Raw genomic sequence first — 25,973 nt, forward strand, 5'->3', positions numbered from 1 at the left:
TGAAGACGGAGGCAGAGATTAGAGTTATGTTGCCACAAGCCACGGAACGCTTGCATCTATCCAGAAGCTGGAATTGACAAGGAAGGATTCTCTCCTGGAGGCTTCAGAGAGGCCCTGCTGACCCTTGATTTTGGACTTCTGTCCCTTAGAACTGTGAGAGAACAGTTGTTTTTAGCCATACAATTGTAGTATTTGTTGAGGCAGTGTTAGGAAACTAATACAGCCCACATCCAATCTATCAGTAAATCGTGACAGCTCAACCTTCAAAATATGTCCAAGACCATGTATCACCTCTCCTGTCCCCTTAGCTACTCTAAGCCACCATCATGTCATTCCTGGTCATCCTGCTTTTTAGTCCTTGCACCCCCTGAAGTCACACTGCAATCAGAGTGTGATTTAAAACTGAAGTCAAATATTGTCAATCCTCTGCTCAAAACCTCCCACCTGCTTTTCATTTCTATCAGAATATAACCCAAAGGCCTTATCATGGCCCACAAGGCTAGATGTTATCTGGCCTTGCTATCTATCTCTCTGATTTTGTTTATTACCACTTTCTCAGTCCCAATTTCCTTGCTGTTCTGCAAACAAACCAAGCACTGTGCTCTTCCTTCTGTCCAGATAACTTCAGGCCTGCTTCTTTATAGGTCTCTACTCAAATCCCACCTCCTCAGAGAAGCCCCTCTCATTCATCTTATGGGAAGTGGCCTATCCCAATTACTGCACAGGAGTATCACATCACCTTATCGATTTTCTTCAAAATGCCCATTACAAACAGCACTTGCTTTGTTTATTTTCCTGTTCATAGCTTTTCTCTCCTATGAGAATAAAATCTCCCTAAGTGTTAGGACCTTGTCTATCTTATTTATTGCTACATCTCTGGTACCAATGCTCAGCACATTGTAGCCACTAATAAATATTTGTTGAATGAATAAAGAAACCAAAAGACCTTTTAGCTATTTAGGGTGTGATCAAAGAGGATGGAGATGATAACTATTTTCAGCACCACCCCAAACAGCACTCTGGAGAGTAACCTAGACAGCCACCTACACACATTCTCAGTGGAGAGGTAAGTGTCACCACCAAAGGAAACAACCCATTGTAGTTGCAAAGCGAGATCTCAAGTCAGGGCATAGTTAAATAGTATTAATTTTCCTGTGAGGCATTTTAGAATGCTTACATCTGTCAAGTCTAAGAGATAAATTAGTGTTAAATCTATGAATGGGTTCCTGAAGGAATGTAGGAACAACAAAAACAATTTTTCAGTGTTTAGCATTCAGCAGTTTAAAAAGTACTTTCCTATGCCTTATTTTTTTTATTTGACGCTGTTACCTGCCTAAGTTAGATATGGCAGATAATAGTATTCCCAGATAGAAATATGGAGACTCACAGAAACTAAGTGACCCATACAAAGTCACACAACTGCACAACTGGCATCAGGGTAGTCCCAGACCCAAACCAGGACTTCTGATTTCAAATTCTATATTTTCCTCCATTGCACTCAATTCATCGACTTATTTAATGTATATTATTGAGCACCGACTGTTTCAGGTACTGCTTTAAGTGGAACAAATAAGGTTAAGAAAGTTGGTGTACTTTGTCTTTGGTTTTTCATTAAAAAAATAAAAAAAGAATGTGTAATACATGTGCTTGAGGATGGGGGAGAAATCAGTACAGTGCGTTTTCCCCACCCGGCTCTCTCTCCTGAATGCAACTGCTGTTATCTGGTTATTCTTGAAGATACATAAGACAATTCCCCTTTTTCTGGAGTGAGGTCCTGTCTGGAGGTGGGGACTGGACTTGGCTGACTCCCAGGTCACAGGATAAGTGAGCTACTGTTGGTAATAAGGGTGTCATTCTTGCGTGTGGGGTTGCGGAGTGGAAAGGACTACTACTGGGGAATGCTTCTGGAGAAAGGGAGAGCCAAGCCCAGGCGGGGAGGAGGATCTTTGGACCAAGGTACTCAGACAGGTTTCACCCGTTCCCTGGGGGCGGGGTTCTTGCGAGTGGGACGGGGCGGGGCGGGGCGAGGCGCGGGGCGGGGCGGGGCGACGGGCGCCGACGTGGCAGCCGCAGGGGCGTGCGCGGCCGGTGGCCATCTTGGAGGCGGGGAGTTGGCGGAGGGAGCTCCTGTCTGCATCTTCCTCGTCTTCTCCGAGCCGTATTCTTAACGTCCCGTCCTCCCTGTCCCCGACTTTTCGGCTGCCACGCAGACACTCTCTCGGGCCCCCAGGTGAGCGTCAGACTGTGAGCAGCGCGGGTGCATGCGGGAGGCGGCGGTATGGGATGCGGGCGCCAAGGGGCGCAGTCAGTCCCTGCAAGGTGGGCCGGCGGGCCGGCGCCACTGTAGGCGAGGGTCTTTTCGGAGCCCCGCAGTCGTTCATTCCAGGCGCGGGCTGTGGGAGCATGCAGCGTGCAACCCGGACACTGGTGCGCTTTGCGAGGCAGACCCACCCCGCCGCGCGGGGTGCAGTTCGGGGGGCTTGTTCCCGCCCTTTGGTCTTGTTCAGGGACCGAGGCCGGAGTCCTTAGTGATTTGGCTCCACCTTCCAGCGCGCTGCCCGCAGGGGAAATACTGGTGCCTGGCGCCCGCTGACCTTAGCCCGGCCCAGCCCGGCCTGGAGACGTGGCAAAGCCCGGAGGTAGGCCGCTCCCGCTTTGGAAACTCCTAGGTCCACAAACCGGGACAGGCAATGGTTCCCGTAGGTTCCCGGGTCAGTGCCCAGCGCCGTACCAGGGGGCTTTCGTACTCTGCTCTTTGTTATTTCTTGGGACCTGCTGCAGGCAAATTTACGGGAGAACCCATATCCTAGTTTGGCAGAATTTATATCCAAGAGAGGTTTTGTCATTGCAAGTAGTTCTGAGAGACAACCGTTACGTTTCTTAGAACATGACACATTTTGGCATTCCGTTCTTTCTCCTGTACAGCCGCTATTTAATTCAGTGAACATTTATGGACGTTTATTTGGGGATCAGAGCTGAAAATGCAGCCCAAACCCAGACCCTACTCTAGCGTTCAGTGTGGTAGTACAGACCGTGTTTTGCACCAGTAGTACATCAGCAATAATAATTGCTTTCAGGGTTTTTATGGTTATCAAAGCTCCATTATTCCATTTCTTTTCTTGTATCTGTATAAGTAGCCATCCACTTTAATGTTGGCACATTAAGATTACTTTTGTGCCCAGACTTGAGCACTCAAACCTTTCCCCACTCTGACACTTCTCTGTTAATTTATCACAATAGCTTTTCCTCAGTAGAAAGTATTACATTTATGTACACAGAATTTACCCAGTATTGTCATTAAGCCAGTTCTCATAGTAAAGCTTTTAAAGACTGAAAGAAATCGAACAATTATTCCATGTTACGTATTGTATTCCATTGTACAAGTTCTTTAACCAACGAATTTGTTAATTTGTTAAGGATCAGGGTTATCTTTAAATCTGACTTTCTTCATCCTCTGTAAGAATTTGGTAGCCTCTGTAGTAGGAAATGAATAACTAATAGAAAAATGGGAAGATAAAAAAGAGAGCTTTTGCTGGGAATGATAAAAATCCTCTGAGAGCTAGGTCTGTTCCAGGTTATCTACCTTTGGTGAAATGAAAGGATTTTGCCTCCCTGGTTCCCTGTTCTCTACTTACTGTGATAGATCTTTGCTTTCCATTCACAGCTAAACTTTTGGAAAGTGTTGTGCACATTTGCCTCACCTTCCACTCCTCAGTCCAATTCAGACTGGCTTCTATCCTCACTCCTTCTGTGGAAACAGCTCTCACTACATTCATCTCCAGTTTGGCAAATCCATTGAACTTTTCAGGGATCATCCTCTTTGGTGTCTCTGCAGACTTTGATACTGTTACCTGTTTCTTCCTTGGAACATCCTTTGGCTTTTGGACACCACAGTCTCCTAGTTTTCTTCCTATCTCTCTGGTCATCTCATGCTTCTCTGCGAGTTTGTCTTCTACCTGGCTACTCTTCAAGGATTGGTTGTATCATCTCTTTTCATTTGGTATTCTCTTCTTACTCTTGTCTCAGAACATGACTTTAGAGAGTATATCTCTAACAAACCCAGACTTACGTGGTTTCTAAGCTGCAGACCAAGTCATTGTTTTTCCTTGGATGGTTCAAGGGGCTCAAGCTCCGCATGTCCAATATTAAACACTACATAATCCCCCTGTCCCAAAAAGACATCCAACAAACACCTTGACCTCTTCCTGTGTTCCCTATCTTAGTGAATGGCACCACCATGTATCTAGTTGTGTAAGTCATGCCTCCCTCCCTCATTGCCCCCATTACCAGTCTACCAGAGTCTTACCACCTAAACATTTCTGAATCCATTCTTCTCCAGCCCCACTATCATCACCTTAGTTTAACCCAGAGTTTCTCATCCTTGGCATTATTAATTTGGAACCACATAACTTTTTCATGTGGGGGCTGTCCTGTGTGTTGCAGGATTTTTAGCAGTATCCCCGGTCTTTACCTACTGAGGCCAGTAATATGCCTCTAGTTCTGACAACCAAAAATGTCTCCGGACGTTGCCAAATGACCCCTGGGGGGCAGAATCACCCTCTTCCCCACCTCCTTAGGTGTCTAGGGTGTTATCACTTCCTATTTGAACTACTTCTGCATCCATCTTAATGGTCTCTTCATTTACTCTGACTGCCTTGTGGCCCAGTCTGCATACTGTCATCAAAAGGATCTTTTCGAAACACAAATATCAATTGTCAAAACTTTGAAACCACCTAAATGTTTTCAGCAGATACATGGATAAACTATGGTACAGGTATAAAATGGATTACTATTCAGCAATAAAAAAGAACCAGCTATTGATACATCCAACAACTTGATGGATTTCAAGGGATTTATGCTAAGTGAAAAAAGCCAATCCCAAAAGGTTACATTCTGTGTATGATTCTATTTCTGTAACATTCATGAAGTGAGAAAATGTTAGAGAACATTTGGTTGCCAGGGCTTATGGTTGATGGAAGGATGTGACAGAGGAGCAGCATGAGGGGGTTTCTGGCGAGTGATGGAACCATTGTGTATCCTGATGGTGATGGTGGTTACACAAGTCATCGCATATGAGGTCTGACAATTAAGGTCATGAACTTGCTACCGTGCACTTATATTGGCAGCACTGTACAAACCGCTCAATAAGATTTCATAACCTTGGTATGTCACAGATATGTTCGTGTCGACGTGTGATGGTGTCTTGCTGGGTGGCATTCATTATGTTGCATGTTTTTGTGTGTCATCGTGAGAATGTCTGAGCTTGAACTAGAGCAATAAACAAACATTAAATTTCTTGTTAAACTTGGCAAGAGTGGAAGTGAAATCAGGGACATGTTAGCCCAAGTTTATGGGGATAATGCCATGAAGAAAACGGCAGTGTACAAATGGAATAAACGTTTTTCTCATGGGAGAGAACGCTTCATTGATGAAGAGAGGTCAGGGTGGCCACTAGCAAGCAGAACTGACCTAAACATTGTAAAAAGTCATCGAATTGTGTGTCAAAATCGTCGACTGACTGTGAGAATCATAGCAGACCAAGTAAACATCAATAGAAAAACAGTTAGAAAATGTTAACTAAAAATCTTGGCATGAGAAAGGTGTGTACAAAAGTGATCCTGAAGGAGCTCACTGATGAACAAATGCAAAGGAGAGTCAAAATTTGCCAAGACATTTTGGAGAGGCAAGACGATGTTTTGGGCCATGTTATCACTGGTGATGAAACATGGGTGTACCAGTATGACCCTGAAACAAAGCATCAAAGTGTACAATGGAAGTCAGCCAATTCTCCACAACCAAAAATCTTCTGTCAGTCCAAATTAAGAGTCAAAATGATGTTGCTAACCTTTTTTGATATTAGAGGGATTGCTCATTATGAATTTGTACCAACTGGACAGTTAACCAAGTTTACTATTTGGAAGTGCTGAAAAGCCTGCGTGAAAAAGACGAAAATGGCCTGAACTTTTCACCAACAATTCATGGCTCTTGCATCACGACAATGCACCAGCTCACAGGGCACTGTCTGTGAGGGAGTTTTTAGCCAGTAAACAAATAACTGTATTGGAACATCCTCCCTACTCACCTGATCTGGCCCCCAATGACTTCTTTCTTTACCCGAAGATAAAGGAAATATTGAAAGGAAGACATTTTGATGACATTCAGGACATCAAGGGTAATACGACGACAGCTTGGATGGCCATTCCAGAAAAAGAGTTCCAAAATTGCTTTGAAGGGTGGACTAGGCACTCATGTCGGTGCATAGCTTCCCAAAGGGAGCACTTTGAAGGTGACCATAGTTGTATTCAGCAATGAGATATGTAGCACTTTTTCTAGGATGAGTTCACGAACAATTGTCAGACCTCGTATGGTGAAACTTCATAGAACCACGCATGCGCGCACACGTATGCACCCGCACGTGCATGTGCACACACACGAGCATGAATATAAAAACAGGTGAAATCCTCATAAGGTTGTAGTTTAGTTACTGGTGTTGTACCAATTTTAATTTCCTGGGTTTACTTGTACTGTAGTTATTATATAAGATGCTATTCTTGGGAGAAGCTGGGTTAAGGGTACTCAACTCTGTCCTATTTTTACATCTTCTTGAGAATCTAAAATTTCTTCAAAAAAGTTAAAAGATGAAAATGTTACTCCCAGTTTAAATGCCCTAGAGTGAGTGACTTTCTGTTCTTAAAAACCCAACTTCTTGGCCTGGCTTACAAGGCTCAGTGTAGTCTGGGCTCATGCCTATGTCTCCAGTCTTCATTCTTCTTTTTTTCCTTACCACATGGGTTTTCTTGAATGTGTCTTGTTCCTTCTACCTTATAGGGCCTTTATACCTCCTTCACATTCACTTTTTCTAGACTCTGCTTTTCTAATCTCCTTTTCCTTGCCTAATTAAATTCTGTGCATCCTGCATATCTCAGCTTCTATGTATAGTTCATTGTACTTTGGTATTATTCTTTGATTAACTCCTGTACTGGATTGTCAATGTCCTGTTTTTGCTTCCATTGTATTTCCAGAGGCACCAGTACAGTGCTTCACAAGCACTTGACCTTCAGTGAATGTTAAATGAGTAAAAAACATCAAAAACAAATTTGGTATGTTTAGAAGTTTTGAGTTTATACTGGAGACAGGCTTTAAAATATGTAATTTTTAAAGGCATTTTCCCATATTTTGTAATCCATTATCATCTGTTAGAACCCTGATATCTAGTGGCATTTTTCCTATAGTTAATTTCTCTAAAACCTGAGGCATATTTAGCCATTACTGGGTATGTTTGAGAATGTGAATTAGGAAAACTGAGAATTGAGCACACTTTATTATTATTTTTTAATGTTAATAGGAATAGCCCACATACAGTGCTTTATAGGGAGAGAGGAAGTGTTTCAAAAATACTTAAATAATTTATTTTTATTTTAAATGTAATAATGACTGGAACCTAGATATAAATCTAACATTCATTCATGTGACAAATTAAATTAATAATTTACTATTTGAAATATATAGGATAATTATATAGTTAACAAAATTATAATGATTAATTATATAGTTAACATAAAATTATTTGCCAATTATAAATTATGTATATGAAAATGCCACAGATTATTTGCAATATTCTCACACTGTTATTTTTAGGAATTTTGACAGACCCTTCGTCTGGAAATACGTGGCATTATAAACATAACGACAGACATCTGTCCCTTAATGATAGTTCTTTTAAATTACTCTCTATACAAGCTTTAAAAATAAACTTTTGACTACTGTGTAATACGTACTACATTTTTATATTTTTACAGTACACCGTAATTGAAGAAAAATGATGGAAGAGAGTGGAATAGAGACAACACCACCTGGAACTCCTCCTCTAACGCTTTCTGAACTGGCTGCTGCTGCTGCAGTGTCTTCCACCACAGTTCCTTTAGGTACGTGGAGTTGTCTCGCATCTAGTTTGTTTTGAAGATAATGAAGACACTATTATCTTTTCTCAGACAATTAAAAAGACAATGCGTATATTAAAACTTCTGATCTTTGCCAAAATGAAGGGGAAAAGCCTTTTTTAATTAGACCCAAAGGCAGAAAACGTGTGTGTTTTGCTTTATAAAGGTAACCTTTTGTTTCTTACACTCATATTGACTATAAATCATCTTTCTTATGACAAATATCCTAAAAAGTTTTGTGTCATGTTCTATGACTTTTGGTGATTGGCCTTCCGACCAAAGTTTTTGAGCCTTCAGTGTGTATGTTTTTATGCTCATTTTAGCAGGAGTTAACAATGTTTTATTAAAACACATAAAAACACAAAGGTCTACTTATGAACAATGCCATAATTTTATGTAGCTGTTTTTACTTATGGGAGTTAAAAGTCATTTGCACTAATCATATTTGTTGTATAGTCTAAATTACACATGTTAAAAATAATTATTGAAATATAGACTTAAAAGTTTTGCAAGAAGAAAGTAATGAGATACTTTGAAAACTAAGTGAAAAGCATTTCCAATTTTGAGAGTTTCTTTCCTCCTCTCTTTTTTCTAGCTGCAACCAGTTCTTTTTCTTCTCCAGATGTGTCTTCCATGCAGTCCTTGGCACCCCACGCATACTCTACCCCTCAGCCGTCCCTTCCTCCTGTGACGCCGTCGGCGGCGTCGTTGCCTTTTGTGCCTCCCTCACCAGTCCCTTCTGCCCCACCACTTGCTACTTCTATGCCAACTCCTGTTTCTCCACCCTCTGCTGCTGCCTTTGGTAATCCGCCTGTGTCCCACTTCCCACCTTCACCTTCTGCCCCCAGTCCTGTTCTGTCTTCACCCTCTTCGGGTCCTCCCACATCGGGATTTGCTGTTGGTTCAGCTTATGACATTACAAGGGGACATGCAGGAAGAGCTCCGCAGACACCCCTGATGCCATCATTTTCTGCACCTCCAGTAACAGGTAATTCTCTCTTACTGATACTTTGAAATAAATGGCTATAGCTAATGTTTTTTCTTTTGTTTGTTTTAGTGACAGCTTTACTGAGTTATAATTTACATACAATACAATTCTCCCATTTAAAGTGTACAACTCAACAGTTGTTAGTGTATTTACAGAGTTGTGCAGCCATTACAACAATCAGTTATAGAACCATTTAATCAGCCCCAAAGGAAACCCCGTAACTATTAGCAGTCACTCCCTCCTTCTTCCCAAATCCTAATAGCCCTCAGCAGCCACTAATCTTTCTGTCTCTGAATTTGCCTATTGTGGACATTTAATATCAATAGAATCTTATAATACGCGGTCTATTGTAACTGGCTTCTTTCACTTAGCATGAAATTTTCAGGGTTCATCTATGTAGCATGTGTCAGTACTTCATTCCTTTCTATGGTTGAATAATATTCTATTGGATGGATATACCACATTTTGTTTATTCGGTTCATCAGTTGAACTTTTGGGTTCTTTGCATTTGTTGGCTATTATGAATATTGCTTTTATGAACATTTGTGTACAAGTTTTTGTGTTGACATATTTTCGTTCATCTTGGGTATGTACATAGGCATGGAATTATTGCTTTTGAAAACTGCCAGACTATTGTCCAAAGCAGCTCTCATCAGCAGTGTATGAGGGTTTCAGTTTCTCTGCATTAATGTTTTAAATTCATTTTCTTGGTTTTCAGAGTTTTCCTATTCTCATGTTTTTCCCATTTAAATTATTAAAATAAACCTGCTGTAACTTAGTATGTGATTTTTATGTTTTGTAAAACTTAGTAGTACATGATTGGTACATTGAGTGTCAGACAAAATTTCAAAATTTTATCCTAGCATTTTGTGCACTTATAGAGAAACATCAAGGTGAAGTTTGAGAGAAAAAATTTTCAGGACTGAATGGTCCAGGGAGTTTTCTTTAGCCAGGTAAAAAGTCAAAACCAAATGAAAGCTCATGTGTGCCTTAAGTTGGTGGTATTGGGCCATTTCCTTTTCTAGGTCATCTATATCTACAATTTAAGCTTCCCTGGAATGGTTGTTGGAAACCAGTATCAAAACTTCATCTGGGAAGCAACTTTGTTGTGATTTGTATTATCCAACTTTGTATATCTACCTTTACAAATAAAATTTTTTGCAGAGTACAAGTATTATATCCATGTTTATGTATGTGTGAATTTTTTTTTTTTTGAGTTAAAATAGGGTATATAAAGTATGTGTACTAATTGTTATATGTGATGTGCTTGGGTGCTCACATCAATTATTTTTATACATAAAAGAGATTATAACTATGGTGTCCACATCCAAGAGCTAAATAGAGCAAACATGAAGTACTTGAATATATATATATATATTTATATTTATATTTATATTTACATTTGTATATTTATTTATTTTCAGGACAGTTGGTGTGAGCCTATGAAAAGAAAGATATTTCTTTTTTGGAATTTCATTTCATTTGTATTTTATAATGATTTAGGTGATTCATAACTCAATTTTGAAATGCCTGAGTATGTAATGTAGTTACATTATTTAAGCTATTTTGAACTACTCACCTCATATATCTTCTTTTTATAGGAAATAGTTTATGGAATAAATTACATATATGAAACGTTTTTGCCATTAACTAGGTGTTTTGCCAACTCCCATTACTCAGCAAGCCAGTCTGACATCTCTGGCCCAGGGACCTGGAACCACATCAGCCATTACTTTTCCAGAGGAACAAGAAGATCCTAGAATTGTTAGAGGTCAGGATGAAGCATCTGCTGGTGGACTCTGGGGTTTTATTAAGGTAAGCAGTATTTACTTTAAAAACCATGATTAATTTTTAAGTTTTGAAAGTAATAGGTGTTCATTAGAGAGAATTTTGAAAATACAAAATGGTGTAAGGGAAAAAAATCCTTTTGAATCTTATTACCGCTTTTCCATAGTTCCTCTTGGTCTTTTGTATGTGCACATCTATGTAAATGTACCTCTGTTTTAATAAAAATCAAATGGGGGTTAGTGACGTGGACACACGCTATTCTGTGTCTTTTGTTTGTCTTTACCCAGCATATATCAGGAACATCCTCCTTGCCATGAAATATTCGTCAGAAATGTTCTTCTTTCTAGCTGCTTTGCCCTGCATGCCATTGCATTTATTTCCCATGTTTTATTTTGCAAAAGTGTTTTGGCATTTTCTAATTGTAATTCTTATCAGTAAAACTATGATGATAAGTTTTATCTTATATCCAAATCTTTATGTTCATCTCTGTTTTATCAGGATTAATTCCTGATGAATGTCAGAGTGAACATTTTAACAATTACTGATACATATTACTCTCCAGGAAGGTTATACCAAAAGACTGTCACAGCATTTTTCACTTATTAGCACTGATTATTAACTTGAAATACAATGTTTTCTAATTTGATAGGCAAAAAAATAATGCCTTGTTTTTATTTGCATTTCTTTGTTACTGAAGTTAAACATTTTTTATGTGTTTGTGCCTTTTTTTTTTTTTTTTTTTTTTTTGCTATTTATAGTTCTCTTTTGTGAAATATCTGTTCTTTGCCTAGTTTTGAATTGGGATGATTTTCTTCTCTTAAGGAATTCATAAGAGCTCTTAATGAATTCATAAGAGCTCTTAATGTATTAGGAATATTTTATTATATGATATTTTATATGTTGCAGTTTTTTCCATTTTTACCTTACATTTTAATGTTATACTTTTTGACACAAAAGCTTCTAAATTTTCAGGACTCAGTTTTATCAGTCCTTTTTCAATTTTTTTAATGATAAAAATGACCTTTGCCTACCACAATATATGATAAATGTTTTTCTATGATTTCTTCTAATTCTTTTATGGTTTCTTTTTTCACACTTACCAGTTTAATGTAACTGATACTGACTTTACTGTATTATGTGAGGTAGAAGTCTAATTTTCTTCCTGCTGCTTAATTGACTGTTCCAACATCATAGCTCAGTGATTTGATGTGTCACCTTTATCATAGTTACTGCATTGTGGGTTAATGTTGGTTTCTGGACTCTGTATTCTATTCCACTGCATTGCCTTGCGACAACAGTACAACACTTTTAATTATTGTAATTCTATTGTATTAATGTTTATTGAAAGCTTACTCTGCTAAGGTGGGAATGGGGAGATGTTTGTTGATTATTAGTAAGCTAAGGTCAATTCCAACTCTCTATATTCATAAAGACATCAGTTTTTGGTTATATAAGTTTGCTGATTTTTCTATAAAATCTTCTTTACTAGTCTTTTCCTTTTATTTTTCTTGATGAATTTTGGAATCATTCTGTCAATTTCCCCTCAATATTTTGCTGATAGTTTGGCTGCAATTTAATTCTATATTAAACACTTTTAGATTAGTAGGTGTTTGACTGACAGCATTTGAGCTTCATGTTTCATGAAGATGACGTTTTTCTAAGCTGGCTTTTTTGTATCCTACTGTGCTTTTCTAAGGTTTTCTTTATATAAGAGCTATCACTTTTGCTTGTTAAGAGGGTGTGTCATTGTATCTGTTATCAGTTGTAATACCTAGTTCAACTCCACAGGTCTTATAAATAACTCTCCTGATACTCAGCATAAGGTTGGTCCACAATCTTAAATATCAGTGTTAATGAATCACCTTAGTTTAATGGTGGGTTGGAAGAGGTGAAATCAGTGACCTGTTAGCCAGATGCCATCTTGGAGTCATTGCTTTCTCTCATGTCTTTTACCATGGGAGAAGTATAGCACAAGACGGAAGTACTCAGACCTGTTCCTCTGTCTAGTTGTATGGTTTTAAAACTCAGGTGGGTGCAAGACCTATGAGGGGATCATTTCATAAGTTATATAAATGTCCAACCACTATTCTGTACACTTAAAACTAATATAATACTGTATGTCAACTGTAATTGAAAAATAAATTTAAAAGAATCCAGAAGAATAGGTCTGGCTTAAAAGGGAGAATTTGGGAATGAACAAAACAAGCAATGGGAGCTAGGAAAAAAGAAGAAACTTTAGTAGAACGTAACAGAATATTATATACTAAGGTAATAAGTAATTGTTTTGGGGGACTAAAGATGAGAAATGTTTTCACTATTTTTATTACTTTTTACTATTTTTGTTGTATATTTTGTATGGGTCTATGGAGACATCTAATTACAGTCTTAATTTGGGACCTTGATGGATAAGTTTTGTCAAGATTTTATAGAAATAAATACATTGAAATGAAATAATGTATACGTATATAGAGAAATGAAATAAATATATACGTACACACATATGTATATGCAGTATGTATACTTCTGAGGCCAGTGCTACACAGAGTGTGGTTTGCAGACACTGCTGCAGGTCTCTGATAGATAAGTTGGGAGTAAGCATTTTGAAACTCAGTAGCAATTTAACATTGCCATAACCTTGTTTTTCTTATCCTTTGCAAAAGTACAGGTCTGTGATGCATTGGGAACCTAAGAAAACAGTTTCTTTCATTATCAGGTGATTATGGTGTTCTTTGCTTAGAATGGGTATTTATATTTTATTTTATGCAGGGTGTGGCCGGAAATCCTATGGTGAAATCTGTGCTTGATAAAACAAAACATTCCGTAGAAAGCATGATTACAACGCTGGATCCTGGCATGGCTCCGTATATCAGTATGTACTTAAGATAGACAAGCATCTGCCATATTTTTTTAAAGTTTATGCCATGTCAGCCACTCATTGTAATTCCACAGATCTGTAATCAGTGGAAATCCTCTTACAGTCTTAAATTGTCAAGTCTTAATTTGGGCATTTTTAATTCTTTTCCTTAGTTAAATACTATTAAATACATTTTGAAAACCCCTCAGAATGAACTTTGGAGGAGTAAAAATGATATGAATTAATAATATACATACTGATTTTAAGTATGAATATGGTTGGTGTTGCTTTATATGAATTTTATTCACTGTTGATATTTATTCATATTCGATTTTGGCATTTCTCCAGTTACCTATTTTAATTAAATGTGTGTATGCTTAACTCAGAAATATTATTTTTAGAGGAAGTTAATCTACTTCAATAATATCTGATTACTGTAATAGGTTTGTCGTTGTGAAAGCTGTTTTAACCCCTTTTGAATCTTCCAGACATGCTGTCTGCCATTTAATTTTTAATCCAGTATGTGAAAAACATAATCACTTAGCAGTATCAGTGATCAATTATTAGTAATTCTGTTGAAGTAACTTACAGGCCAAAGCTGTGTACTAGGTACCTGAATAGAGATTCAGTGGCCTTAACAAGCCAATAGTTCCCACAAGTCTTGACTTTGTTGGTAGTTTACTATCTGGTACGTGTCAGATAACAGGATCTAACAATAAGTACCATTTGTTAAATACTTGCTCTTCCAGGCACTAATTCTCAAAAGCGCTCTGCAAGGTAGGTATTATTTTCTTCAAGTTTTTGATGAGGAACCTAGGTTCAGAGAGATTTAAGTTATCCTAGGTCCCACTAGGTGAAGCCAGATTGACCCTATGCTCAGTTTTTTTACACTTAGTCACTTTGCTTCCCTTGAAGTAGAAAATTGAATCAGGAATTAAATCAGCTAAATTATTCTTGGTGTTTTACCTGCCAAAGGATTTAGAAATAGGACCCTACCATGTATGTTGATTTTACATATTAACAATAAAGTTGGACATAATGAATGCATCATATATATTCTTTTTTCCCAAAGTTCTTATTTTGAATGAAAGAAAAAAAGGAATCAGTATATTTGGAGCTCTTGCTGTGTTAGTGGGTACTATGTTTGTGAGAGCAATTATTAGGTTGGTACAAAAGTTTAAAAGGTTAAAAATTGCAAAAACCACAATTACTTTTGCACCAACTCAATATTTTACTTATTCTTAGAGCAAGCCATGTGAGGTGATAGGTACTTTTTCTATGAAGAAACAAGCTCAGTGACTTTCCCAGTATAATGAAGCTAGAAAATGATAAAGTCAGGACTCAATTAAGACAGTTTCTCAAGCCAGTATTCTGCGTGACATCAAGAAAAAGGCACAAAACCAAGAAGGGGGGATAGAAAAGAAAGATACAAAGTGAAATTTATATTATTAGATAATATAACATAATCTTAATCAGTAGCTTTCATGAGTCTGGACTATGTTGGTAGCTTTAAAAAGTAATACTGAGTGTGAAAAAGCTGACGTTTGCCTAACAGGCAGCAAAGCAAGACCATTGTTGTCTAACAAAACTCAAGGTGAAACAAGATACTTTTATACAAATATTCTAAAAATCACTTGATTTTATAATTTTAAATGTGTCAGAAAAGCACAAGAGCTATTAGAAATGGAGTTTAACACAGTTTAACTTTCCACATTCTTTTCATCAGTTCTCCCTCCGTTATTGTGAAAGGTGGCACTCATCACAAAAGGGCTGAAAAACGCTTTGAGTGCACGCTTAATGGAGTAGTACTTGGCTAGGGTGAAAAGATATGTCCCACATGGAGGAAAAGAACAGAGAAAAAGTGTATTTTTCCTCTTCTCTCCTATGTGAGCCGTTCCTTTTAGGTTTTAGTAACTTCTGAAATTCCAGTAAAGATGGGATCTAAGGAACATTATGTCAGTTTGGAAAAAGGGGATCCATAATACAAAACACAAATATTTGGAAAATATTTTCAACTGGTCCACAAGATATTAGGGAAAAACTTAGCATTGTTTCTGGGCAAAATGTCTTAGAATACAAACAGCTTCCTTGAGGAATTTCTTTTACCAGAGATAGACTAATGCCAAGTAGCAAAATATGTAGTACTTAGAGCCAGGCCTTTGAATTCAGTATATCGCAAAATGTTAGATCAAGATTTTTAAAATAATGAGGTATATTTGATCAATTTACTCTAAATAGTACACAGGTTTTAAAAATAATTCAAATATTAAAAATGTTTTAAAGTATTTTAATATTACTTTTAGCCTTTTTAATTTTAAGTTTTATAAAAGTTGGTATTTCATTTTTTATTGCATATTTGTGTTAGGACAATAATAGATGTATTATTTATAAGTATCCCTTTGTGGTATGTGCTTTTTTTTTTCAATGATGGGGACATATAATTTAGAAAGTATAATTCCCACATTTTAAACTATTTTCTAGATAAAAAGCACATTTAATGGTAGTCTTTGTTTAGTGCAGAACTTCTACGCATCTCTTTGGCAAATTGTATCAGTAACAGGCATTTTAATTTTCTATAGAGTACCTCATATGTATAACTTATACTTCATAAGTCAGTTATTTAATTTCTGTGATTGCTTCATAGCTGAAAGATTGGCAACTGTGGCATCCATAGGGTGTTACAGTTTTGTGTATAATAGATGTCTGTCTTGATTAATTAACAGCAGAAAAACCATTTTGATTTGCAACCTTAAAATTGCGATAAATGTATCTATCCAAAGTTTAAACTAATCAGAAAATGAAACAACTAAATTAACAGAGTAGTGTAGTAGAAAACAAACTATTTTCATAGTAGCTGTAACATCATTTCTCAAATTGATGTTTATAGAACACTTTTTAGGAGCTATTATTAGATGCTAAAAAAGTATTCCATGAACAGATTTAAGTATGGAAAATGCTAGGTTAAAGCCATGATTTTTAATTATTGGATTTCTCAAAATCTTAATGCTAATGTGTGTTGTAAATTTCCAAGAAAGAAATATGGTGTGCAGCAAGCATCTCCCAAGCTTAACTGACCACAGAAAGCTGTTTTCAAGGGGAGCTACTAATATATTCTGGAACAGTATTTCATAGAATATAGAACAATGTGGTGTTCTATTTGTGGCAGATATGGTACTCAGAACCATTAGAAGGTATGTGACATCTTCTGCTTGCAGATAGACTGCCTCAGATGATGCACTAAATTCTCATTTTTAAAACTAAGGAAAATTTGGCAGTTCAGGGCTAAGCACTTGGAATAAAATGGCTATATGTTGCATCATTTTGCGAGGTTAGTAATAATTATGCAAATAAAATGTTAGAGTATGATAGTAATTATGAAAATTTCATTATTTTAATTGAAATTTTCTTCTGGTTTTTGTAGAATCTGGAGGTGAACTGGATATTGTAGTGACTTCCAATAAAGACGTAAAAGTTGCTGCCGTCCGCGATGCCTTCCAGGAGGTCTTTGGTTTAGCGGTGGTGGTGGGGGAGGCCGTGCAGTCCAATATTGCCCCGCAGCCAGTGGGCTATGCCGCGGGATTAAAAGTGAGTCAGGGAGCACCTTTTCAGGATATAACAATTGGCAATTAATTTTTTCATAATTCTCATAATCCTATGGTCTGTACGGAGCTAATTGGTTTTTACATACTGAAATAATGATCAGCTTGGTTTTTAATTAGACAACTCTGTAGTGTCATGAAGACATAGTAGAGTTTTAATTTAAAGATACCCAAGATGGGTTTTGATTATTGGGGGAGGGGAGGAAACACACACAAAGAGAGTAAGTAGTTAGTTCTAAAAGAGATCTTCTTAACCCAGTGTTAACATTCAAATCAGTTGCTAAAGATATAATAACTGTCAAATCCCGTAAGCTTTTTATTACTACCACTGTTAATACTTGACGCTTATGTACTTCTTCAGGGTTAGGTCCCTGTGAGCCTCTAGTCACAGCATTTTTGCCAACTAGTCAGTACATAACTCTTTTTATGTCTACTTCTGTTCAAATACAACTCAGTGTGTATATATGATTCTTTAACATTGAACTCGCGCTGCTGACAGTGGTATACTGAATTCATGCCTAAAGGAGGCTTATCTCTCACATATTTTCTCCATAAGGCACATCACAGTCTTGTGCTTAGAAACACGAGACGACACTTCAGCACTATACTTGGGGGCCATTTTAAACAGCAGAATCACCAAGAAAAAGCACAACTGTGAAAAAACACAGTGCTCACTAAGTTTATTGAAAAGTGAATCACAGTTATGACCATTGTTTTATATAGCTTATAGTCAACAAATAGAGCCCTATAGTTAATATCTACAAGAATGTATGAAAAAGCATGAAATTTTCTCTAAACCAAGGCTCTCAGTAAAAAGTTCTTAGGGGCCTTTGTGTATTTTACTTCAGTTCTGAGATAATTCTTCAGTGTGGCCTCTGCTACCTAATTCTTCATCCCCTGTACTACTGGAAAATAAAGGTAAAATTCCATTCTCCATACCTTAGTAGGGACTAATATTAACATGTCTATAATTGTGACTCCAAAAGATGCCACATTTAATTAATGTGGTCAAAAGGGAAGAGAGGTCAGTATTTTCATTTTCTCTTCTGGATTCCATAAACAAAACCAAAAGAACAGAGTTAAACTTGTCTACCTAGCTCACTTTCATATCTCTTATAGCTGCTAATTAGTTTCAATTAAATATTTTGTGACCCCTATGAAGTATAAAGTCCAGTGCTGTAGTTTAAAGGAAATTACCCCTGGGACCCTGGAAGCATAAAATCTAGGAATATTTTTTTGTAGTGCATAACTGAGGTATCACCTTCAGAGAGGGATGAATTCTAAGCATCCACTAATCCCCTAATTGTTACTGAATTAACATTTATTTAATCTTCTTTATAATTAAAATTAAGCCGTAAGTACCTCTTGGGAGGAGTGAATTAGGCAAATTCACAATATCCAGTATAAAAAAATTAAGTTTATATCTTATGTGTTATATTTTCTTTCAAATTCAACACCTGCCTCCTCATTCAGTATTAGATTTGTTGAATACACTATTTAGATTTTTAACATTACTTATATAGGCCTTCATTTTTTCCTTTGTTCAGTTTTTCATGTAGTAAGTAAGCTCTTACTGAATGCCTAGTAGGTCAGACTCTATGCTAGATACTAGCGATATAAGAGTAAGCGAAAATACAGTCTTGATTTTATTGTACTTTAAATCATATTTTCTTTTATCCATCTTTATAAGCTAATATCTTTATTGTAATTGAACAAAAAATTTCTTTATATGAACTATTAATGGAGACCTAAATACAATATGGTTTTTAAAGTGAAATCATGTATGTATAGTTATATTCATAAAGTATACTAATCAAAAGCTGTACAATAAATTAACAAGAAATCCAAATATTAGGTTGGTGCAAAAGTAATTGCAGTTTTTGCAATTGTTTTTAACCCTTTAAACTGCAATTACTTTTGCACCAAACTAATACAAAGATATTCCTCTGAATTCCATGTTTCATCGAGCATCAAAAACCACTAATCTTTTAGTCCTTTTCTTGTACATTATTCTGTATCTACATTCTCTGCATCTGATTGGATCCCTGGACTATATTTCATTTTCTGTGTGACATTCTCCACAGGTAATATTGGCTGCTGCTTTGGGGGTTGAACATCCTTCTGGGTGTCCATTTTAGACCCCATGTAGCACAGAGAAACTCCTCTCTTGAATAAGCTAATGTCTTAAATTTATACACAAACACATATATAAGCTAATGGCTCATAGTTGTCACCTTCTGTTCTTCATTTATCGCTGAAATAAATTCAGTTGTCTCTAGAAGTGCCCTAGCTTTCTCAATTTTCATTTGAATAAGAATTAACCTCTTAACCTCATTCACTATTAAGCTCTGCTGTCCATAACAAAAATAGGTATTTATCCATGGCTAATTTTATTCAGAAATAGAAAGATTTTTATCTCGTTTTTGAATACATTCTCACACATCATTCATGATCACTGTTCATGAAGCAATTCAGGTAGAAGTAAACAGCAACCTTGTTCTCATTAATCCAGTTTTTTTAGTTTTACTAATAGATATATTTATGATTTTGAGTTATCTGTCTAGTGTTCATCTCCCCTCAGTTTCATAAATGGTTATAATATTCCTGAATAAGCTTTGGGGTAATATATACATTTCCAGTTTAAAACGCTCATTTTGGTTCATATTTTTAAGGTTCTATTTAAAAGGAATCAGAAGAAAGAGAAAAAACATATTTACCATTGATATGATTACATACTTAGAAAATTAGAGACAACTAAAAAACTATTGGGACTGACTACTGAGTTTTATTCAGTAAGAGGACCTCTTGCCAGATCAACAATAAAAAAACACATAGTTTCCTTATATTCCTAATAACCAATTAGAACATAGAATATAAAAATAATCCATTTCACAGTAGCAACCATAACACTAATGCACATTGGAATAATTTGGAAGGTACACTCCAAAAGTTAATACTATACTGAGAGGAACACAATTAGACTTTTTGTCTTCTATATTTCAGTGTTTACAATGAGTATATATGTGTTTGTGTGTAAATGTATGCATGTATTGCTTGTGTAATCATAAATTAGTATATTTAATACTGAATAATTTGAAATGGTTTCTAACCTACACTGTTGTTATTCAGGGTGCCCAGGAACGGATAGATACCTTGCGTCGAACTGGAGTGATCCATGAAAAACAGATTGCTGTGTCAGTAGAAAACTTTATTGCAGAGTTGCTACCTGACAAGTAAGCTATTTTTTTTTTTTAACATACATTTTTTTTTCTTGTAATGAGAATTTTCTCATTAATCTAGATCTTTCTCAAGATCTTTCTTAGCACAATATTAACTATAGTCACCATGCTGTATATTACTTCTCCGTGACTTATTTTATAACTGGAAGTCTGTACCTTTTGACCCCCTTCACCCATGTCCCCAGCCAACCAGTCTATTCTCTGTATCTCTTGAGTTTTTTTTTGTTTGTTTGTTTGTTCATTTTAAGACTCCCTATATAAGGGAAATCATATGATATTTGTCTTTCTCTGACTTATTTCACTTAGCGTAATGCCTTCAGGGTCCCTGCATGTTGCCATAAATAGCAAGATTTCCTTTTTCATGGGTGAATAATAATTGTGTGTGTGTGTGTGTGTGTGACATTTTCTTTATCCCTTCATCCATCAGTGGACACTTAACGTTACTTCCATGTCTTAGCTATTGTAAATAATGCTGCAATGAACATGGGGGTGCAGGTATCTTTTTGAGTTAGTGTTTTCATTTCCTTTGGATAAATATCCAGAAGTGGAATTTGGTGGATCATATGGTAGTTCTGTTTTTAATTTTTTGAGGAACTTCCATACTGTTTTCCATACTGCTATACCAATTTACATTCTCATCAGTGTACACGAGTTCCCTTTTCTCCATATTCTTGCTAACACTTGTTATTTCTTGCCTTTTTGATAATTGCCATTCTAACAGATGTGAGGTTATATCTCATTGTGGTTTTGATTTGCATGTCCCTGATGAATAGTGATGTTGAGCATCTTTTCATGTACCTGTTGGCAATCTGTGTATCTTGTTTGGAAAACTGTCTATTTAGAACATATGTCTATTTAATAATTGGAATATTTGGGTTTTTTTGTTATGAGTTCTTCACATATTTTAGATATTAACTCCTTATCAGATATATAGTTTGCAAATATTTTCTCCCATTCAGTAGGTTGCCTTTTTATTTTGTTGATGGTTTCCTTTGCTGTGCAGAACCTTTTTAGTTTGATGTAGTCCCACTTGTTTATTTTTGCGTTTGTTACCAAATCCAAAAAATCATTGTCAAGACCAATGTCAAGGAGGTTACCGCCTATAGTTTCTGCAGGTTTTATGATTTCAGGTCTTTGTTCAAGTTCTTAATGCATTTTGAATTCATTTTTGTGTATGGTTTAAAGTTCCAGTTTTTCCAGCACCATTTATTGAAGAGATTCTCCTTCCCCCAGAATATAAATTTTGACTCCTTTGTCATAAAGTAATTGACAATACATGTGAGATTATTTCTGGGATCTCTAGTCTGTTGCATTGATCTATGTGTCTGTTTTTATGCCAATACCATACTGTTTTGATTATTACAGCTTTGTAATATTGTTGGAAATCAGGGAGCATGATGCCTCCAGATTTTATTTCTCAAGATTGCTTTGGCTGTTCAGTATCTTGTGGTTCCATACAAATTTTACAATAATTTGTTCTATTTCTGTGAAAAATGCCATTGAAATTTTGATAGGGATTTACTTTCTTTCTCGGATGTTTTTATTGGTGTATAGAAATGCAAAAGATTTTTATATATTAGTTTTGTATCCTGCAACTTTGCTGTGTTCATTTATTATATCTAACAGTTTTTTGATGGAATCTTTAGGGGTTTTTTATACTGTGTTTCCCGGAAATAAGACGTAGCCGGACAATCAGCTCTAATGCGTCTTTTGGAGCAGGAGCAAAAATTAATATAAGACCTGGTCTTATTTTACTATAATATAAGACCGGGTCTTATAATATAATATAATATATAATATAATATGATACCAGGTCTTATATTAACTTTTGCTCCAAAAAACGCATTAGAGCTGATTGTCCGGCTAGGTCTTATTTTCGGAGAAACAAGGTATGTAATACCATGTATCTGCAAATAGTGACAGTTTTATTTCTTGCTTTCTGACATAGATGCCTTTTCTTGCCTAATTGCTCTGGCTGGGATTTCCAATACCACGTGGAATAAAAGTGGTCAGAGTGGTCATCCTTGTCTTTTTCTTGATCTTAAAGGAAAAGCTTTTAGCTTTTCACTATTGAAGATGATTTTAGCTGTGGCTTGTCATATTTGGCCTTTATGTTGAGATATATTCCCTCTGTACCCACTTTATTGAAAGTTTTTTTAATCATAAAGGGATACTGAATTTTGTCAATTGCTTTTTCTGTATCTACAGAGATGATCATATGATTTTTAGCCTTCATTTTGTTAATGTGGTGTAGTACATTGATTTGCATGTGTTGAAACATCCTTGCATCCCTGGAAAAATTGCACTTGATCATGGTGTGTCATCCTTTTAATATTGTTGAATTCAGTTTGCTGATATTTTGTTGAGGATTTTTGCATCTATATTCATCAGGGATATTTGTTTGTGTATTTCTTTTGTGGTGTATTTGTCTGGTTTTGGTATCGAGGTAATGGTGGCCTTGTAAAATGAGTTTGGAAGTGTTCCCTCCTTTTCTATGTTTTGGGAGAGTTTGAGAAGGATTGGTATTAATTCTTCCTTAAATATTTGTTTTACGAGTAATTCACTAGTGTAGCTATCTGACCCTAGTCTTTTGTTTGTTGGGAGGTTTTTTTATTAATGATTCAATCTCCTTATTAGTAATAGGTCTGTTCAGATTTTCTTTTATTATTTACTCTTGGCAGGTTGTATGTTTCTAGGAATTTATGCATATCTTCTAGGTTGTACAATTTCTTGGCATATAACTGTTCAGTAAGAGGCTTTTGAAGTTTCCCGTAAGAGCAAAGTAGAATTGGGTCTAGGAAGCTCACAGTGAATACCTAGCAAAAAATGTATCCAGTTTTAGAACCAGAGAGAAAAGTATGTTCTGGTTTATCTATATTACTTAACTAAGTATTTGACCTGTGTGGCTCAGCTCACATTTCTACCCCTTTTGACTATAAAATGAATAATAATCTGTTAATAATCAGAACATAGTTTAAGTATAAGGTGATACAGTGGTATATTGGCTTGGATGTAATTGACTACCAGTAGCAAACACAGTCATTTACGTCATTATTCAGACTAATGGAAGGTATGGACAAGAGGGCCTGGTGACAGTCACCAGATTTGAGTTCTGCTAAGCTCTCATCTCTTTAGTTTGGAAGAAAAAACTCCAGGCAATATAATTTATCATTGTTTTGAGAGCATTGTACTTTTAATAGATGGCTTTTTTATGGGAGAATTTTTTTTGGCATGCTGAATTGATTTCTATAGAAATAACTTCCCAATCGTGTAAATCTACCTTTTTAGTAATCACATTGTGGTTTTGTTGTTTATTTAGTATTGACTGACACTGCCTAGTACTTGCGGCTATAGTATACAAAACTTTGAGGGTATATTATAGGTTTGTTGTTAAAAGTGAAAATGTATACACATAGTACAGTTTTAAATGATTGTATAAGGAAGTATATAATTTTTTGCTGATGGGAAATGTTACATATATAATTTCAGTAGAGGTAGTGTCAGATGAGATTCATGAATAACTGGGACTTGAACTGGATTTGAAGAATGGGTAGAATTTGGATAAGTAGCAAAGAATAAGAAGGGCATTCTGAATGAAGGAAAAGTTTGAAGATGATTAAGATAAGTCATCTGAGGTCAGTGATTATATCACCTTCACTGAACGATTTTAGATAGGAAATCAAGAAGTGGTTTGGGGACAAATTGTCAAGAGCTTTGAATGGTAGGTTGAGAAGTTTGAATTTTTCATGTAAGTCCCAGGGAACCATCCAATGATCATTATTATTTGTTTTTCCCTCTACCCCTCTATTAACCTTTTACTAGTTATTTAATGGTTAATTTAGCAATTACATTGTGCCTTTTTAATGTATTACATTATAACAAAAATTATGGCTTGAGAATATGGGAACCACGTTTAATACCATTTACCCTTTTCACCTTTTGCAGTAGTGTTGTCAAGTCTCTTTATTCTGCATATATTTTAAACACCTAAGAAATTACTAGTGGTGCTCTGTGCATTCAATATTCATTTGTTTCTTCTCTGAATTCCTTCTAGCATTTTTTGTTTTTCTGTCTGGGATCATTTTCCTTTGATACTACTTTGTAATGGAAGATTGATTAGCTATGAATTCTGAGCTTTTGTCTGTCTGAAAGTGCTTTTACTTCACCTTTCTTTTTGAAGAATGTGTTTGCTGGATATAAAAGTCTTAAGTTGGCAGTTCTTTTCTTGCAGCACTTTAAAGATATATTGTTTTCTGGCTTCCATCATTTCTATTAAGAAGTCAGTAGTCTGTCACAATATTGTTTCTGTGAAGATAATGTGTTGTTTTCTCTGTCTGCTTTTAGGATTTTTCTCTGATTTTATTTTTACAGTTTACTATGGTTTGCCTAGGTTGATTTACATGTTTTTGTATTTATTTTTTTGTAGATTCACTGCACTTGATTCTGTCTTTCATTAGATTGATGTCTTTAATCAGTTTTGGAAAATTTGTGGCCATTATATCTTCATTAGGCCGTTATATCCTCTCTTCTTAATCCATACTAGAAACCATCAACAGACAGCCTGTTTTCTCTTTCTTGGACTCTAATTACATGCTTGCAACGTACTGTGAAAAGGTGAACATTTCTCACATTGTCACTGCTTCCCCTGCCCCTCTGCTTTTTCTCTGTTTTTCAGTTTGAGTATTTTCTGTTCACCAGTCTTCGGTTCAATAATCCTGCCTTCTGCTGTGTCCAGCCGGCTATTCACCCATACATTGAATTCTTTTCTTTTTAATAGATTCAATTTATCTGTTGTATATCTGTATCTTTTCATCTATTTTGACTTTTTTTTTTTTTTCACCTCTCTTTTCTTGAATATATGAGTTAGTAGACAGGATTTTAGAATAACTAAATTCCAATATGTGGGTCACATGTGGGTCTCCTTTGGCCTTTCCTTTTAGTTGGATGATCTGTTGCTCTCTGAATGCCTAGAAATCTTTGAAAGTTAGACATTGTTTATAAGAAACTATGGAGTCCTCAGGTGATCTTGAGAAGAGTCACCCTTTCCTCTAATAAAGAGAGTTGTGGGTGTGTGGAAGGGGGTGGTGTAGTATACAGATTAAGCTAGGTTGCACTCAGTATGCGTTGAACACCTTCAGCTCCCCTTTGAACGGTTCTCTCCATCTGGAATGTTACTCCATTTGTCATCCTTGCGTCTGTCACTCTTTGATACCTTTAATTATACGATATCCAGCTTTTCATGGGGAGCATTGGCCTGCTGTAAACTGCTCCGTCATGCCTAGATGTGGTATTTTTTCCTACCAAATTGCTTTGAGCAGAAGAGTAGCATATTAGAAAGATTAGGAATAGTAAATAGTATTAGGAAGTCTGTTGATGGTTTTTAGTATGGATTAGGAGGAGAGAGGACAAAAAGGTTGTGATACTAAGTTATACAAAGGGGACAGAGGGAGTACATGAGAACAGACAGCAAACCCAGGATCCAAAATACTTGATATTTCCTTCTTTGGCTACTTCTCCCTGTGGTGTTCCTACAGGAAATAAAGGCATGGAAGAAAATGCAAGGAA

The 25,973-nt window shown here is 36.2% G+C and overlaps 1 protein-coding gene and 1 pseudogene across 1 annotated transcript in view; one reads left to right on the forward strand and one right to left on the reverse strand.

Moving 5' to 3' along the window:
• The first annotated feature begins 2,083 nt into the window (after positions 1-2,083).
• The window catches only part of PRRC1 (proline rich coiled-coil 1), a 33,173-nt gene continuing 9,283 nt past the window's right edge, over positions 2,084-25,973 (forward strand). Inside the window, exons 1-7 of the mRNA XM_019732398.3 lie at positions 2,084-2,230; positions 7,800-7,925; positions 8,536-8,928; positions 10,583-10,743; positions 13,483-13,585; positions 16,992-17,155; positions 20,299-20,402. Coding sequence (XP_019587957.2) covers positions 7,820-7,925; positions 8,536-8,928; positions 10,583-10,743; positions 13,483-13,585; positions 16,992-17,155; positions 20,299-20,402 — 1,031 coding nt within the window. The 5' untranslated portion in view covers positions 2,084-2,230; positions 7,800-7,819. The remainder of the gene's footprint in view (positions 2,231-7,799; positions 7,926-8,535; positions 8,929-10,582; positions 10,744-13,482; positions 13,586-16,991; positions 17,156-20,298; positions 20,403-25,973) is intronic.
• On the reverse strand, positions 19,017-19,448 carry LOC109447742 (DNA-directed RNA polymerases I, II, and III subunit RPABC4 pseudogene; annotated as a pseudogene).

Source organism: Rhinolophus sinicus, chromosome 3 (genome assembly GCF_057876585.1).
Source record: "Rhinolophus sinicus isolate RSI-liver-muscle chromosome 3, RSI-T2T, whole genome shotgun sequence".
Taxonomy (NCBI): Eukaryota; Metazoa; Chordata; class Mammalia; order Chiroptera; family Rhinolophidae; genus Rhinolophus; species Rhinolophus sinicus.